The sequence below is a fragment of the Oreochromis aureus genome, linkage group 1 (genome assembly GCF_013358895.1).
Source record: "Oreochromis aureus strain Israel breed Guangdong linkage group 1, ZZ_aureus, whole genome shotgun sequence".
Taxonomy (NCBI): Eukaryota; Metazoa; Chordata; class Actinopteri; order Cichliformes; family Cichlidae; genus Oreochromis; species Oreochromis aureus.
In genome coordinates, this window is record NC_052942.1 from 9,875,824 (window position 1) to 9,894,571 (window position 18,748).

Here is an 18,748-nt window from a genome sequence, read left to right on the forward strand (position 1 = left end):
ATTTAGGGCAGCTCACAGCCTGGCGTAAACGCAAGGTGCTGTCACACAGCTTAAGTTATTTGCCGGAGGTTTCTTCCTGTTAAAAAGGGAGTTTTTCCTTCCCACTGTTGCCAAAGTGCTTGCTCAATAGGGGGTCACATGATTGTTGGGTTTTTCTCTGTATCTATGAAGCGCCTTGAGGCAATTTTTGTTGTGATTTGGCGCTATATAAATAAAATTCAATTGGATTGTATTGAAGTAAACTTAAATGTTATAAATTACGAATTAGTTCATCAAATTAGGAATTAGTTAGGAATTAGTTCATTTCTCAGTGAGAAATGAAAAAGGGGGACTGGTGTTAGGAATAAAAGAAATATTTTTAATGTGTACCTGCTCATTATCTTGTTTTATGTACTTTAATAGTGAAGGCTTGTAGAGCAAGGCCACCTTTGACTCACAAACAAGTGCTCAGTCAGACTGAAAAACAGGAAATTTTAGTGCACAAGGCATATTAATAGATATAGACACAAAAAAGAGGAACTCCCCATACAAACAATGTTCAAGACTGTGTGACGTGTAAAGTACCGAAATAACACCATATAAGTCACAGCTGATGATTCTAATGTTAGAGAGCTCTTGCAACTGGCGTCTGAGCTGTGCAGAGGTCTCTCACCCCCGGAAGATGATTGAATGAAGAAAGACAGGTACTTATGTATGTCAGCATAAGGTTGAGTCCAACAGAAGCAAGGCACCCTACATGCACACAGCATGCAGCAGGGGTTGCCAAAATAATATAGAAAACAGCACAGGTAGTGAGAGAACACCCACTAAAAAGTTCTGACTACACATAGTGTGGTGGCATATGTGAACTCGCAGGCGTTCACTATGACATCATTAGCACAACAGAGACTGAGTCTGCAAACAAGGAACTGAATTTGAGCCCACGAGGAACTCCAGCAGTGGAAGGAGCCACGCTGGATGGGTCCGTATGAGGTCATTGCCAGAACAACTACAGCAGTTCAACTAAAAGGGAAAGGCGATACCTGGTATCATTGGTCGCAGTGTGCGCCAGCACATGAGAGTTTGGTAGAGGAAAACTCTACACCCAACACAGGTGGTAACGAGCAGAGGCAGAATAAATCCTCTCACCTGTGCAACGGGCCAACCAGTAGTCCACCTGGGAGGCCGAAGAAAGAAGAGGAGCAGTGCAGAAGGTCGCCACGCCAGCAGAAAGGAGCAGTGACAAGTTGAGGACTCCACAAAAGCAGGGGAGTTTCATTCCAGGATACAAAGTTTATATAACATGATGCAAACACACGAGTCAGCGACACGTAATGAGTAAAACTGATTAAAATGTTCCTTACAACTACATGTTTATTGTATGCAATGATATTAATGATGGCTGTGTTGCTTATTGTCTATATTTTGCAGGGCACTCCGGACCACTTGTCTGAACACGGAGGCCAGTCCAGCACAGCACTTCCTGAGACTGTAGTTGCTAAAACAGGATCGGTAAAAAGCGAGGTGTCAGGTAAAGGTGATGAGTGTCTCAGCATGAATAATGGCATAGAGTTGAATTATGTTAAAGGGTCTACCAGCTCATTCACGTTTGATTTGTGTGACGTCATTAAGTGTACAGGAGCTAGTAGTAGTTGGAGAGCGTATGATGTACAGGTCTGCAATGACCCCATGATATGCTTAGGGCAAATTTAGTTGATGCAAAGTCTAAGCCGCTCGCAGAAAGCTTAATCACCATTCTGACTGATCAGATGGTAACTTCAGGAACAGTAGCTCAAAAGGAACAGGAACCAAAAGGGAGATTGCTTCTGACAACAGATTACTCTAGACTGAAGCCTAAGGATTTGATCGAGCGTGCCACCGGTTTCAAGGACAGTAATCTTTGGCTTGATTGGGTGGCTCAAAATGCTAGAGAACAACATGTATTTGACTGTGTTGCCTGTGCTTCAGCTAGGCCACGTTTGTTTACAGAGCCCGCACCGTTGCATTTAAAGGATGAGGGGGGCTATGATTGTATGTTGCAGCTAACTAGAAGCGCAGTGACTACTGGCAACTGTACTCTGTTGTCCAGCCTTTTCCCTCCCATTCCAAAACAGACAACAGTGGGACCATTTATGCCAAAACAAGATAACTATACATGTTTCAAGTTCTCTACAGATAATGAAAAGTACAAGGTGGGAGAGATCGACCCAACTTGGTGTGCTGTCACACTCACGGGACGAACCACCAATAATGTAAGCGACCCAAATACGGTAATTGGAACATGGGCAAGAAGTGGGCTCTATTATTACTGTGGGGAAAATACTCTGTTAGTTCGTGTTCCTATGGGAAGCGTAGGGACATGTGCGATGGTGCGATTGGGAGCTCCGCTCATGCTTATTGGGAACCAGGTAAAGGCTATTCCGCAACATAATACACGTACTTTAGCCGCCAGATGTAAGAGACATATTTTGGCAAAAAGAGGGACCCAGGGTACACATGCGTATGACCCTAGGTTAAACTCTCCGACCTGGATAGACTCTATTGGAGTGCCCAGGGGAGTTCCAGATGAATACAAGCTGGTAAATCCGATAGTTGCAGGATTTGAAAGTATATTTCTTTGGGTAACACCTAATAAGAATGTTGATCGCATTAACTATGTTCATTACAACTTGCTGAGACTCTCTAACCTAACCAGGGACGCCATGATGGGGTTCGCAGAACAATTGGGTCCGAGTTTGCTGATGGGAAATCAAATGGCCCTTGACATGAGAAGGGAGGCGTGTGCGCCATGTTCGGAGACATGTGCTGCACCTTTATTCCCAATAATACTGCCCCAGATGGCTCAGTAACCCGAGCTCTGGAGGGCCTGAAAACTTTGTCTAAAACTATGCATGAGCACTCAGGTACCGAAAACCCGCTGGAGTCCTGGGTGACATCCGTGTTCGGACGATGGAAAGGTGTGGCGATGTCAGTGTGTCAAGAGTTGTTTATGAGTGTCTGAGTAGTTTCTTGAGTGATGGGTTGCTCTTCTGGTTTTGCAGGTTGGACTGATCTTCCTTTACTCTACCGGGCAGGTGGGGCTAGGTTGGTGCTCGGGCTACAATGGGGTTTCTTCAGGTCGACCAAGTTCACCAGATCACCTAGTGTGTCGACTGAAAGCGAGAAGTCAAGAGGGCGGGGTATACCCAATCTGCCCTCTCCTTCACTTACAGATCACTAGATGATAGGTGGACTGGCGTCTGGGCTTGTGTCCTTGTTGGAATGTCACCACCAGTGTATTTTTGTCAGAGCAAATAAGCCACATGCTGATGATTGTTCTCCGTTGTCAATAAACTCATCGTTTGATTGCACTTTTCTGGAGCCTCCGTCGTTTGTTGTCTGATCTGCAGTTGATCGATCTCGCTTCAATGGGTAAAGGGTGAGAGACAGCCAATGTCGACAGTACATCCGGGCCTGCAGCCTATGCGCTGGTCTCCTTGATCCACCGTCAGCATTGGAAGGGAATAAGCGTCGAAGGCTTTTGGAGGGGGAGGGGGGATGAGTGTATATCTGCATGTGTATATATGTCTGTGTGTGTGTGTGTGTGTGTGTCCAGAGTTCAGCTGAGACAGTGTCCTTCGCCCTGCCAGGCTAAGTAAACAGTCTTCCAGCCAACCCAGGTGGCCTTGCATAGAATGGGAAGAACAGTCTAAACACAGTCGTTATCAGGGTGTTGTTGTTCAGCTCCAGCCTGAGACCGCAGCTTGCGCCGAAGGGGTATCCGCATGAAGTGATGGTGTTTTTTACTTTAGTGCGAACAACTCATATGAATTTCAAAGCTGTTCTAACAGTCCAACACTGGTCTCTCAATCTCCCGTTGGAGAGCCGTGAGCTTCTCCATGATGTTATCAAATTTACGCTCCGTGATGTTGTCATTCTTGTGCTCAAAGAGCCGATTCTGAGAACTCACGATCACAGTGAGCTTCTCCAAGATGTGATCCAATTTGCGTTCAGAGGTGTTATTCCGAGCGAGCCCCTCCAGATGTAATCCAGTTTGCACTCATAGGTCTTGTTCTGAGTATTCACGGCAGCCGTAAGCTTCTCCAAGATCTTATCCATGCTGCACTCAATGAGCCCATTTTGAGAAACTCACGCCTTGTCCCATCGTTTCAATCCCAGCGGGCAGCCTTGTGGGGGTTTGAACAGCTGGTTCCGCTTTCTTAATTCTTCGATAAGCCAGGCCCAAGCCAGCTCCGATCAGCAAGAACCCTGTTATCATGGTTCCGAATAGGTAGATATCTTCAGCACTCAGGCTCACCCAAGCCCAGACTTCTCGTTGAGAAAAGGGTGTCAATTGCATTCAGGGACCAGTTGATCAAATCCATAATTCCTCTTTTAGGTTTTAGAGAACAGACTGTGAGAGAGTGTTCCAGGGAAAAGTAATACAAAAAACACGAGACTAGACAAGGACACAAGAGGCTAAGCAGGAAAGCTAAGGGAGAGGAGGAGAAAAGTGCGACCGCCTTCGTCAAGAGCAAGAGAGAAGTTTTTCTAGTTTTGAGCTCCAGCTGTTTGAGTTACACCTGAACTCTGCTGCGCCTTTGTTGTGTGCCCTCATATACCGTCCTCCCAAGTTTAATAAGGATTTTATCAAAGAGTTTTCAGGTTTTATGGCTGGAATTGTTCTTAATTTCGACAGTTTTTTAATCCCTGGTGATTTTAACATCCATGTCTGCTGTGACTCTGAACTTTTGGTCAAGGACTTTTTAAATATTATTGACTCTTTTAACTTGACCCAGTGGGTTACCAGTCCCACGCATGAAAAAGGTCACACACTGGACTTGCTGCTTTCCCACGGGCTGGATGTGTGCATCACGGAAATATCCGAGTTGTGCATCTCCGATCATCTTCCTGTGTTGTTCACTCTAGTGCTGCGCTGTTCGGTAGATAAGCGAGCGCTCAATGCTCTAACAGCGCCTGGTTTTTCCGCTGCCTTTATGGATTCTGGAATAATGAACTCCAACTGTAAAAGTGTTGAGGACCTTCGGACATTCTTCATTCTACCTGCACTGATATCTTGGACTCTATTGCTCCGCTCAGGACTGTGCGCGCTAAGCATTTATCAGAGCCATGGTTGAACGAACATACACGCTCCCTTAGATGTGACTACAGACGCGCCGAAAGGAGGTGGAAAAAGGACAGATTTCACGTTTCCGTACAGATTTTAAGGACTCGTCTTTTTGCTTACCAAGAAGCTGTAAAAATTGCAAAGACACAGTTTGTCTCAAACTTAGTGTCAGTAAACAGTCACAGGCCTCAGGTACTTTTTAATGTCCTTAATTGCTTTCTTAGTTCACGTGATGATGCCGGAGTTATTTCTTCACCAAGTATTTGCGATGATTTTTTAGCATTTTTTAATGACAAGATTCTATCGATTAGGGCTCTTGTCTCATCGTCTGCTGCTTCAGATCCGAGTCTTTCTCCTATGTGCTCAGCTGTCTTAGAGCAGTTTGATCCTGTCTCCCTTAATGACTTGACTGCGGTAGTTAGTAACCTAAGATCATCACACTGCCCCTCTGATTGTCTCCCTCCAAGCTTTCTTACAATTTTTTTTAATTGGTTTGGCGCAGTTTTCACAAGCAATTGGTGCATTTTCAAAACTCTTCATACTTATATCACAACAGATCATCAAAAGTGCACCTTTTTCAAACATTTCAGCATATTTCCAATTGTGTTAGTACAATACACATAATGACAAAATATCCTTTTCACTACACAAAATAAGTGTTTCATCTAAATAAATGTTTCGTTCACAGTTACTGCCTTTCATAATGTTATCACTATAAAATTTTTGATTTGCATCTCTTATCATTCAGTTTAATACATTTGTCTGTCATTCAATTCAACTGATTTTAATGTTTAATCAATGAATCATGCATTATGTCCATGGATTTTCAACTTGACTGATTGTTGTCTGGTCATTTGTAAGTTACACATTGCTGCAAGGGCTTTCAATCTAGAAGTACTAATTGCTAATTGTTTCCCCGTGATGATCACAATTAGTTACCATATAAGTAGAACTGTGTTTGAGACTTTGCACTGTTTAAATATGGAGCAGGATAGACTCGTAGGGAGAGGAAACCTTCATCGAAGAGGTGGTGGTGCTCCTCGACAGAGAGGTGGGCACGGACAAAGAGGAAGAGGTGGTGGTGCTCCTCGACAGAGAGGTGGGCACGGACAAAGAGGAAGAGGTGGTGGTGCTCCTCGACAGAGAGGTGGGCACGGACAAAGAGGAAGAGGTGGTGGTGCTCAACGCACCATCATCTCTAATGAAGTCCGGGCCATCATTGTTGACCATGTGGTTAACAGAGGCTTTACCATGGCTGAGGCTGCCAGGTTGGTACAGCCTAATTTACGGTTGTCAACTGTCAGCTCTATCATCCAAACTTTTCGCCAAGAAAACCGGTATGTCTGCTATAGCAACTTCACTTCTAGAAAATAGTACCCTATTGTATAGATGAACAACATGTAATTGTCAGTTCACAGTAATGTGATTGGTAATACTTCAATATTGACAGTATATGATTGTCCTCAGAATTAACAGGAGACAACCTGGTGGTGGTCGCCACGTGTTTTGACTGACCAGCAGGAGTTGGCTGTGGTGGACATGGTCAGGGCAAGGAATGACATACGGACTGTCTGAAATCAAACAGGCTATTGAGAACAGCAATGACACCTTTGCCAATGTGCCATCAATTAGCCTTCCAACGATTGCCCGGCTTTTGAAGAAGCACCAAGTTTCCATGAAACAAATTTACTTGGTTCCTTTTGAGAGGAACAATGTCCGGGTGAAACAACTGCGTTCAGAATATATTCAGGTACAACACTAAACTGGCATGCAATTACTGTAACAGTACTGACAACTATTAGTTGTAACAAAAAACTAACTAAATTATCATTTTAGAGGGTGATGGAGCTGGACGCTGCTGTGAATCATCACAAGTATATTTTCGTTGATGAGGCCGGTTTCAATCTGGCAAAAACTAGACGCAGAGGACGTAACCTTATTGGACAAAGGGCTACCATCCAAGTCCCTGGACAACGTGGGGGAAACATCTCAATGTGTGCAGCTATATCTGAAGATGGTGTGGTAGGCTGTAGACCAGTTCTAGGGTCATACAACACTGAACACCTGATAGTTTTTTTGAATGAACTGGAGCAGGCCTGTCAGGGAGAAGACATCGTCTATGTTGTTGTGTGGGACAATGTCAGCTTCCACCATGCACAGCTGGTTCAGGAATGGTTTCAAACACATCCTCGCTTCATGACCCTCTATCTTCCACCATATTCCCCTTTCCTCAACCCAATTGAGGAATTCTTCTCTACATGGAGGTGGAAGGTGTATGATCGCCATCCCCATGAGCATGTCTCCCTTCTTCAAGCCATGTGTGAAGCTTGTGGTGATATAACTGCTGAGCAATGTCAAGCCTGGATTCGTCATGCCAGGAGATTCTTCCCACGGTGCCTGAACAACGAAGACATCCACTGTGATGTTGATGAAAATTTATGGCCCAATGTTAATGACCGGCTTGATTAATTGTGTAAAAGTGATGAGAATAAAATGAAATGACAATATATTTTGCGTATGTAAATGACTTGTTTTTTTTCTCCCTTTTTCATGTGTGTGTGTGTGTCTGTGTGTATGTATATGTATATGTATAGTTATATAATTTTTTTTATGTCTGAACATAAGTGTAATATTTGCTGTGTACAGTTTTACAGTTCAGTTACACTCATTCATCACCAAGGACAATTTGAATCGCTTACCTTGTATTATTTGCTCCTGAATGAAATGATTGGTAAAAGTACTAAGTTGATAAAAGAGCTTACTGTTTTGTTTGGGTGATTAAAGCAAATGTTCTCAAAATATATCACAGTGATCATGTGTTCTGATACAATGATTACGTGGAATGTAAATATGTGCAAATGCAATGAAATCATGACATCAGATTTGAAAGAATGACTAGTGGTGTTACAAATGTGATCAAATGTGAGTTTTGTACTGAGAGATTTGAAAATGCACACTTTAGTTATGAAAATAGTGCCAAACCAATTAAAAAAAACTGTAAAAGCACTTTTAATACTGTTGGGCCTTTTATCCTGAGATTAATTAATACGTCCCTTGCTACAGGCTGCGTCCCATCATGCTTTAAACAAGCTATAGTTCAGCCTCTTCTTAAAAAAAATAACCTCGACCCAACTGTTCTGTCCAATTACAGGCCTATCTCAAAGCTTCCTTTTCTGTCTAAAGTTTTGGAGAAAGTGGTCTACCTACACTTGCAGGCCCACCTTGATTTTAATATGATCTCTGAAAAATTTCAGTCTGGTTTTAAATCACTACATAGCACTGAGACGGCACTTTTAAGGATTTTTAACGATATTCTTTTAACTCTGGACTCTGGCAGCCCCGCTGCCCTTTTATTGTTGGACTTGTCAGCAGCATTTGACACGGTCGACCATGACATCCTGTTATCACGGCTAGAATTTCATGCTGGCCTAAAAGGATCTGCCCAGTGGTTTCGGTCCTACTTGTCAGAAAGGTCTTTTCATGTCAATATGGGCCCCCATAACTCCAAAATAGCCTCTCTTAAATACGGTGTACCTCTAGGCTCTATTTTGGGTCCTGCCCTGTTCGCACTCTATTTGTTGCCATTGGGCTCCATCTTCTCGCGGTACAGCATTTCATTTCACTGTTTTGCTGATGATTTGCAGATTTACCTACCTTTAAAAGCAGGGTCAGACCATCCCCAGCTCTTATTACGCTATCTTGACGATGTCAAACAGTGGTTGTCATTAAATTTTTTAAAGCTAAATGAAAATAAAACTGAGGTTGTCATTTCTGGTAACTTTAATCATATCGACAGCACTCTGGGCGCCCTTTCCTTGTATTGTAAAACACATGTAAAAAATCTTGGTGTCTACATTGATGGTTCTTTTAAATTGAATAAGCAGGTGAGTGCAGTAGTTCAGTCCTGCTTCTTTCAGTTAAGACAGCTAGCCAAGGTAAAGCCATACCTAACGTCTTTGAGCGTGTTATTCACCTTTTCCTTACTTGCAGATTGGACTACTGCAATTCATTGTATTATGGTCTAGATCAGGCCACCATCCATCGTCTTCAGATGGTTCAAAATGCAGCTGCTCGCCTGCTAACTGGTACCAAATGGAGACAGCATATAACCCCAGTTTTAGCTTCTTTACACTGGCTTCCTGTCTCCTACAAGATCCAATTTAAACTTTTACTTTTTGTTTTTAAGTCACTTAATGCCCGAGCCCCTCCTTACCTGTCTGAGCTCCTCTCTGCTTATGCTCCAGGAAAAACCATGAGGTCTATCTCAAAATTAATGCTGTCCATCCCACGGACTTATCTCAAATCTCGTGGTGATAGATCCTTCTCTGTGGCAGGTCCCAGACTTTGGAATAGTCTCCCCCTAAATATTAGATCTGCACAAACACTTGAGCAATTTAAATCATTACTAAAGACACATTTTTATGCCCTGATTTTAACACACTATAACCCGAGCATTTTGGTCTTATTTGAAATAGTTTTAGTTATTGTTTTAATTCTTTTGTTGTCCTATTATTGTTTTATATTGTTATTATTGTATTACATTGTTGCTTTTTAATGCCATTTTTATATTGTTAAGCACTTTGTGCAGCATCGGCTGTTTGAAATGTGCTATATAAATAAACTTGACCTTGACCTTGACTACCTCATGAAGCTCATCGAGAAAATGCCAAGAGTGTGCAAAGCAGTAATCAAAGCAAAGGGTGGCTATTTTGAAAAATATAAAATATAAAACATGTTTTGAGTTATTTCACACTTTTTTGTTTGCTACATAACTCCATAGGTGTTCATTTGTAGTTGTGATGCCTTCAGTAACAATCTACAATGTAAACAGTCATGAAAATAAAGAAAAAACATTAAATGTGCAAAGGTTGGTTGAGTGAGCTATTCCATCTACCCGGGAGCACCATCCATTCATTGTTTGGACAGACTGGCAAGAACTTAAAAGCTAGGTGGGTTCTGTTTGTTTGAATTATTACCTTTCTGCGACGACTGTTTTGGCAGTCTTCGTTGGTCAAAGATGTGCAAGAATGAGTGTCTGCCTATTTTATTTGCTGGCCTACATATTTGCTGGCTTATCATTTTTTACCTTTTTCTCTCTCTCTCTTCTCTTTTTGTGAGAGTGTGTGTGTTTGTATGCTTGTGACTAAGTAAACCCCAGTTCTTGTATATTGAGGCTGAGTGAGAGGAGGTCCTTTCCCAAGTTCCTGCCCTCTGGTTCCTCTGGAAAGCTCCCAGAAAGATAATATTTCTGTGACTGAACAAGAATTTATTTTTTTTACTATGAAATAAGACAAGATCAAGTTTTTGGAGTTCTTGGGGTGTAATAGAAGCCGAATGTGGTAACGGATGCCTTTTCAAGACACATGAGCACACAGCACTTTTTAAGAGTACAATAACAAACATGTTAATCTATCACTTTCCTACTCTGAAATTTACACCACATCTGCATCGTGCTGCATTTGACACGCATACAGTTAATAGTAAAGATTTTTTGTCTCTGAAATTTCAGGTTCAGGTATTTCTAGCAAGCAAAACTCTTGCACTTTAAGGAAATACAAGTATTTTGACTTAGTTACTTCATAGAATCATGAATGTACTCATAAATGTTTATGGTACATTCTAATATCAATATATAATATTAAGAGAATGCAAACCAGAATTGAAAGAAACCATTCATGTTTATATATTAGTTTTGCAACGGATCAAAAGACTCATGGTTCGGATCGGATCACGGTTTTAAGTCACAGATCGGATCAATTTTCGGATCAGAAAAAAAGAAAAAAAAGACAAGAAAAATTATTTATTTATTAAAGTATTTTTTGCCCATTAAAAAACATTCAACTCAAGACTCATACCCTGCAATTATATAAAAACAAATTAAGGTGCAATATAGGGCAGTACAGGGCTTTGTATATATCACTCCGCTGTGATATAATGAGCGGTCACGGTCAGGTATAGCTTTTCATTGCCCTGGAGGTCCACCCATCTGTAGTTAGGGCAACAGAAGATCCCTGGGATAGTTCAGCCATAACTTTAGACTTTTCCTACTTTTAAATGCTTGGAACGATCTTGTCACCAAAGTGGACGCGCAATGGGATGTTATAGCGTGGCTCAAGCACTTTTATCATATGTTTAAACCTCTTGTTTTGCACGACAGAATATGGCCTCATGTCTGCAGCTATAAACACCTCAATAGCTTTTGTAATAGCTTTAGCCCAGTCGGATTGGACAGCAAAGGGCTGCTTAAATACCGCAAACTCCTCTGCTCCTCCACTTAGACCGCTAGCGCTGGCCATGACTATCGCTTGACAGACTGACCACGCGCACCATACACACACTTTTATTTTCTTTTTCAAATCGTCGGATCACGTGCGTGCCGAACCGTGGAGTGGGATCGGTTCGGATCACGGATCAACAGTGATCTGTTGCACCACACACACACACACACACACACACACACATACATACATATATATATATAAATATATATATATATACACTGTAAAAAAAGATTCCGTAGAAAAACGGAAAATGTCCTGGTAATTTTCTGCCAGTACATTTTCTGTTTTTTTACGGAAGTTTGACGGACTTTTCTGTAAATGATAAAACGGAAAATTCTGTAGATTTACAGTATACTCTCTGTACTATTTACGGACATTTCCTTCAGCTATAAAACGGAAAATTCCGTTTATTCACAGTATATTTTCTGTATCATTAACTGATATTTTCCGTTAATAGAAAAATTGAAATTTCTGTTTATATTACTATTTCCAAACAGTTCTTTTCACTGTAACTCATTACATATAGTTCTTTATATCCTTAAACGTACATTTCTATGCAATTACAACCTAGTACACCATATGCTCAAAAATTCATAAATTAAAACTTTTTAAATTAATTTGCACTTCATACACAACAACATTGGTACAATTAATGTTAAATATTCTTTTATTCTCCTTAACTCAAACACTATACTAAAATATAATGACAGCATCCATCTTGTCATAAAACGACTAAACAGCTGATACATGAACAAAATAACTCACAAGCTTTCAAATTTAAGCATTTTTATTTCCTTGAAATCAGGTTGCCCTCATGTAAATGTGTTTATTTACATTCATTCAAGTGGCTACCAAGTGTTTTCTTCAAACAGGACACCTGACAAACAAAAAATATAGTTAAGTCATATTTAACGATATGTTCACATTTAATAATATCCAGAGTACCTTTTAGTTAGAATCACTGCCTTGTGGTAGTTTTGCCTCAGCCAAATGGTTAAGGTGTGGTTTACATCTATGTCTGTCCACTTATGGTACAGTATACACATGTAGTCAGTTATAGCCAAACACATTTGATTACTGAATTGCATTTACTTCATTAATGAAGTGAATGTAATTCACATTTGTGTGAACATTTGTCCGAGATTAACTCTTTGGGGTCTTTACCTTACAATATAACATACTTGACTGTTTAAGTCGTGCCACATGAATAAAACTGAACAGATCTAAAGATGATGTTCCTGAACTTCAGGTTTATGCGAACAGGACGGATAGATAACCACAGAACCTTTCCCCATATGATAACTAAAGCACAAAATAAATTAAGACAGATTACTGTCCCAAACTTAAAGATAAAAGTGCATTTACTGGACTTGCTTTGTCAGTGAGGAGCAAAGTACAATTAGAAGTGCTTGTTCTGATGAAAAGTTAAACTGTAAACAGCAGCGTAGTGAATAAGGATCCTCGGCAGTGACAACACTTAAACATCATAGTTCAAAATCCTTAATGCACACCTTTTTCTCCACTGTGTTCAAATGCTCTTAGCTGTTTAAGTAGAGGAAAAAGTCTGACATATTTCACGACCATTAAATGTTAGACAAGGCTCTGAAAACGAGGTTACGGTTACAAACAAAAACCTCTGCTTGTGCGCACACACCCTAAATCACAACAAATAAGACAATAGTAAGACTAATTACTACAAAGTGACACCAGAGGCTGGAGAAGAGCAAGCATAAAGTGACACGTTGTGTGTGCACAATTTCTCTTGTTACCACTCTTCATATACCAGTGTGACAAAGTCCTGAATGCAGCCTGCATGTTAGTCCATCAAGGTCCATCTGAGCTTTAAATAAAATACACTCAGCTTTTCCTTGGATTTTTGGAGTTGCTCAGTTCATACAGGAACTGCAGCAGTCGGGTTAACGTGTCGCTGTGTTCCTCCTCCATCTCAGCCATTGAGACTAGTCGTAATTTATTCTGAGGAAAAAAAGAGAAACAACAAGACATTTTTAAAAGTTTGTATTTTTTTATAATTTTTTACCTTGAACATAAACAACATAAACAAAAAAAGGATTAGGATGGTGCGATATGACGATATAAAAATGTCTATCGTTTCATATTATACGCTATCATTTGTTTTGTGGTATTGCAAAATAAACTGTTTACGGCAATATTTTTTTCATGGTTTTGATGGTCACTGTAGTGGCTATATTATTTCTTAAAGTTCTCTCCTTCTCTTATACTTACAATAACCACACTATGGACGGACTTCCTTTCACAATAAAGCTCAAGTTTCTGTTGAGACTTTTCAAAATGAACTGAAATGATATACATTATTCTCAAACATAAAATTTCAGAATATGCATCAAACAAATGACCTCAAATAAAAACATCAAGTAACTATAAATGGCGCTTACAGTCACCACGCAGATGAAGGCACAGAGAATACCAGCATGGCCAGCAAGGATGAGGCAGAACCAGCTAGCTCCAAGCAGATGGACCAGTCAAAACAAATCGAGGACCTTATTGTTAAACGAGGGGCTACCTCTGTAGCATGGACATGGTTTGGTTATGAAAAGTCTGACACAAACTGGTCCCCACCACCACTCAAACGCGACAAACCTCTTTAACCACCTACACAAGAATCACATGAAAGAGTTTCGAGAGAGTTTACGAATGAAAAAAAAAAAAGAGCCGTCAGGTGCTCAAAATAATCCTTAGACTCAAACGTTAGAACAGGCTTTTCCTCGCAGCACGCCGTGTAACAAATACTCAGAAAGAAAATGGCGGCCGTTTAAACTCATGTCTAAAAATGTATAGTTTCATGCATCGGTCAAAACACTCGACTCCAGGTACACGACGCCCAACTGAAAACACTTCACGAAGTCGAGTTGCCGAGAATCACAGAATTTACAGAAAATGCACTATTTTGTGATTTATATCGTTATCAGGAGAGATATGTCTTATATTGGGATGCGAGATTTTGGTCATATCACACAGCCCTACAAAGGATTATAATTCACGTAGAGTTGCATACACATAACGACATTCTGTTGCAACAAAAGCAGTTTATAATTGAAGTAACATACATACCTTGAAAAACTAAATCAACCACAACATTAAACTCACCTCGTTTCTGTGGAAAAGGTGATCAGGGTTTTTCTTCATTTCCTGAGACCAGCTGCTCTGGATCATCACCAGCTTGTATGTTCATCTTCTTTTTCACTCGGGGAAGTCTTTCCTTTGCTTGGCCATTGCTCTGCACTGGAAAACCAAAGTGTGTGATCAAAGGTGAAATAAGGGATATTTTTCCACTGCAGGATTTAGAGTACTTCAAGTAGTAATAGCTGTTGATCCATTTCTCAAATAATCTCTAAGGATCTGAATTTTTAAGAAAGATACAAATATCTCTGCTTATATTTGGCTAAAAGCTTGATATAGACATAACAGTATGTCAGCATCCCCCACAAGGCATATAAAGCTCCTGCACACCAGCACTGCGCTTACAATATAATTCAATCAAGATATAGTTATTATTGATTAATTATTGAATTTTTTTAGTAATAATTATTAGTATTTAATCACATTAGCACAGTGGGGTGACAAAAATATTCCACATACTAGAAATGCTGCTCAGCATTTCATAAATTACATTTTCAACAAATGTTGGAGTAAAAACACAGTTACAGGGAAAATGTGTCCGTCTGCAAATATTAACTAAACATTTCTATGTGCTACAAAATAGACATAATTGTAAATGTAATGAGGTGAAACTATACTTTCAATAATATTATCACTACAGTCTGTTAACCACCGAAATAATCTATGCTGGTCAGCTAGCTAAAAGTCTTTACTTTAGCAGCCCAAATCAGAGGCTAACATTAGCATTTGCTAGCGCCAGCCAGGAAGGTCTGAGGCTTAAACTAGGGTTAGTGTAACTTTGCCTGAAACCCTTTAAAGTGTACAGTAGAGCCAACTGTAAAACACAGGTATTGATATAGCACTTATTAGAGTCCTAAAATAATTTCTTCCTCTCTATACATACCATGAAGTTCCCACTTTTCCCAGTTAGCTACATCGCTGACTTTCGCTAATTAGCTAGTTAGTAGTCACAGCTGTGTAATACCCAGAGAGACACAGACAGCTAACTATAATATTTATGAAAACTGGTTCAGCCACTGAAGGGCAAAACTGGTGGTATCACAGTAAAAATTATTTATAACATTAACTAAAATGAAAAGCTTAAGTCATGTTAAACCTAAATAACGATTATTTAAAAAATGAGTCAGCAAAATATTCCTGAGTTGTCTGGAGACAGCCAAAACCAGTTAACAAATAAATTAACAATTTTTCTAAATAAAAATGCAGAGTCTTTTGAAAACATTATTTTAATAAAAGAAAACATGAGTTTTAATACTTACCACGGAAATTTGAAGGCAGTTTCTCCAACTCCAGAGTCCAAAATCCAGATGAAGCCTGAAAGAAGTCTAATGGCTGCTCTTGCTCTGACTTTTCCCTCCTTTTTTGGGTCCTTTTTCCCACAATGCATTGCAGTAGTTGAGAACTACAGAAAAATACCTGTAAATGACTAATACGGAAAATTCCTTCACGTTTATACAGTAGATTGTACTGTATTTTTACGGATTTTTTTTACAGTATATATATATATATATATATATATATATATATATATATGAACCAGCATGCTTTATATATATGTACCTTATGTTTGAGGAATTATATTCACATACCCTAATTTCCTAGTTAATGTCCTTAACTATACAAGCTACTAACCTCATCATTACAGCAACCTTATGTTTTTCACTTAAGCTTTAATGAGTATTATTATAAGTATTATTATGTGTCCTATTATGTGACCTTGGTTCTAAACTACAGTAACAAACTAAATTTGTACTGGTGAGAAACATGCCAGATCAATTGAATTATTGAGGTCTACTCAATTTTGTTCAACATTCAGCTTTTGTAAATTAAACAATTAAATCCATGAATGTTTACACAGTTAAAAAAAAAAAAAAATATATATATATATATATATATATATTTTTTTTAATCCAGTGTCCCATTTCATAAAGTTATGTTATTATAGTTTTTAAAAATTCTTTAAGATAAATATTTTCTAATTGTTGAAAAGTAAAGAAAAATGACTTACTGTCCACAGCTTGTTTTATATACCTGCAGTACAGCAAGAAAAACTGTATGTTGCCTCTTAGTAGTACTCCACTCAGGCACTAAAAGAAATCACACTGCCAAGTACCCACATGTGAACAAGGAGGAGGAGCAGAGCTTTCCCTTTAAGAACAGGAGTGGCAGGTTCTGTTTTTGTTGTTTCTTTATACATTTTGTGAAATACTAGCTATGCAATGTTTTTTCCCATATAAGTGTTTTACTAAAAACACAACTTTATGAGAAGTCGGCTGATTATGTGTTTTACAGGTTTTTATTTTATTTTGTTATATTGTATTTTGTTGTACATTCTTTTAACCTTTAATTTGGTAACATTTCCTCAGGCATGGGACTGAAGAAGAAACCACCCTGTACCACTTCTATTCTACGCCTTTTGTAAGAAATTAGATACTATTATAGACCAGGCTCTTTTTGTCTTCTGCTCAAAAGCTTTACAGTCATAACACTGTGACATCACATCTCAAATGTCTCCTTGCCGACAAGCTGCTCCTGCTATTGTTTTGAACCACATACAGCTTAAACTATAATTATTTGTACTTTTACTAATATTTTGCTCATCAACTTGGGGTATTTAAGGAGCATACTGTGTTGCAGCTACTGTTGCTCTCTGCCACATTTTGGTCTCTAGTGACCTGTCTGAAGTCAGAACCACTGTTCAACTTTTTTGAATTGCTGTCGCACGGAGGAAATAATTTAACAGTTCCGAGTTTTCTAAGCGAAGATGAGCAAACTCAAAGCATACGTTTTAAAAATGTATTGAACTGTTGAAAATTCAAGTTGCACAGGACCTCTCTCTGTCTTTATTGTCCACACAGACAAAAACACAGAGAAAAAACTGCCCCCTACCTACACACTTAAGAATCTATGCCCTGTCCAGTACTTTTCCACTTGCCTTCTATTGCATGGGTGTGGCATTTTCTTTCAATATGTGTTATCCTTCAAAACATAAATGAGGAAACTGAAATGAAAACTCCCGTGGTGATTGAAGATTTAAAGACAATGAAAATCATTACTAAATAAGGACTGCATGTTCTTTATTTATTTTTTTTAAACTATGTGACATCTGTGCACCGACCTTAGTTTAAGCTAGCAACAAACTCTACCTACCCTCATTTCGCTGAAAACTCCCTACTCTGGTCTGCTTGGAGAAGTTGAAAAAGTTGTTTTATAATTTGCTTTGTGAATTATGATCCGATTTGTATATTTTTCATGTTGCCTACTTGTTATGTTGTTGTGTGCTGTGTTTTGACTTTTGCTGCTATGATGCCAGGTCTTTCTTGGAAATAAGATTAAAATCTCACTGAGAAGTTTAACTGGGCAAATAATAATAATAATACTATGCATATATCAGTAGTTCAAATAGTTCTCCAAGTGTTTTGATAAAGAAAACAAATGTAATTTCTGCCGTGAGGAATCAGAATTTTTGTTTTTGTTATCCTTCACTCACTTGTTGCCTCAGTTTAATTGATGCAATGTGTAAAATGAATCAAGCGCGGTTCTTGAGTTTGCAAATAAGGACCTCATAAATCCAACATGACCAATTTTAATTTCTCATCTAAAGACAATATAGTCTCTTAATTTTCATATGTTATCGTTCAGCATACCCCCTGAAAAGGAGTTCTGAAGGAAAAAACTCCCCCCCTAAGAGCACCTGGCTGGAGACACTGTAAGGTGTGGAGCTCCACAGTAGGTGGAGAGATGTTACCTCCACAGTAGGCAGAAACACCCGACTTCAAATTTGAACACAGTTATGTTGCACGAGAAATGTTTTTGTGTTGTATCCTGTATTGCAATATATTGGAATAAAAGGTTTAAAAAACAAAGGATGTTTTTGCGTTTTTGTTATTGTTGATGTTGCTGAGAAATAAACATGGTTCTAATTAATTGTTTTTTAATGTGTAAAATGAGAAAATATTTAAAAAATATTATTGATTACAAGGTAATACATTAATTTTAATAGCAACTGTAAGCTTTTTATTTTAAAGTTACAACTATAAATAATGCTGTTACATTTACAGTAATCTTTTATTTTAACTTCTAGTACAAGTATGAACATGGAAACAAGTGAACAAAATTTTGAAATAAGTTTTATTTTAATTTTGTATTTACATTGAAAAAAACAACAACACCACATTAATCCGTCCACTCCTGGTATCTGTACACCATGTGGCACTGAGGA

General features: G+C 39.0%; 1 protein-coding gene and 1 long non-coding RNA gene across 2 annotated transcripts; one reads left to right on the forward strand and one right to left on the reverse strand.

Annotated features, from left to right (window-relative positions):
- Positions 1-6,641: 6,641 nt before the first annotated feature.
- On the forward strand, positions 6,642-7,616 carry LOC120440897. Its single transcript, XM_039614394.1, has 2 exons — positions 6,642-6,836; positions 6,923-7,616. Exons 1-2 carry the CDS (start codon positions 6,642-6,644, stop codon positions 7,553-7,555), a joined length of 828 nt encoding a protein of 275 aa, XP_039470328.1. The 3' UTR covers positions 7,556-7,616.
- Positions 7,617-11,935: 4,319 nt separating this feature from the next.
- LOC120435188 lies at positions 11,936-16,006 on the reverse strand. The gene is made up of 3 exons (XR_005609584.1): positions 15,786-16,006; positions 14,494-14,628; positions 11,936-13,341 (listed from the first exon to the last, which is right to left on the reverse strand). It is a non-coding gene; the product is annotated as an uncharacterized LOC120435188 (long non-coding RNA).
- Between the last annotated feature and the right edge of the window lie 2,742 nt (positions 16,007-18,748).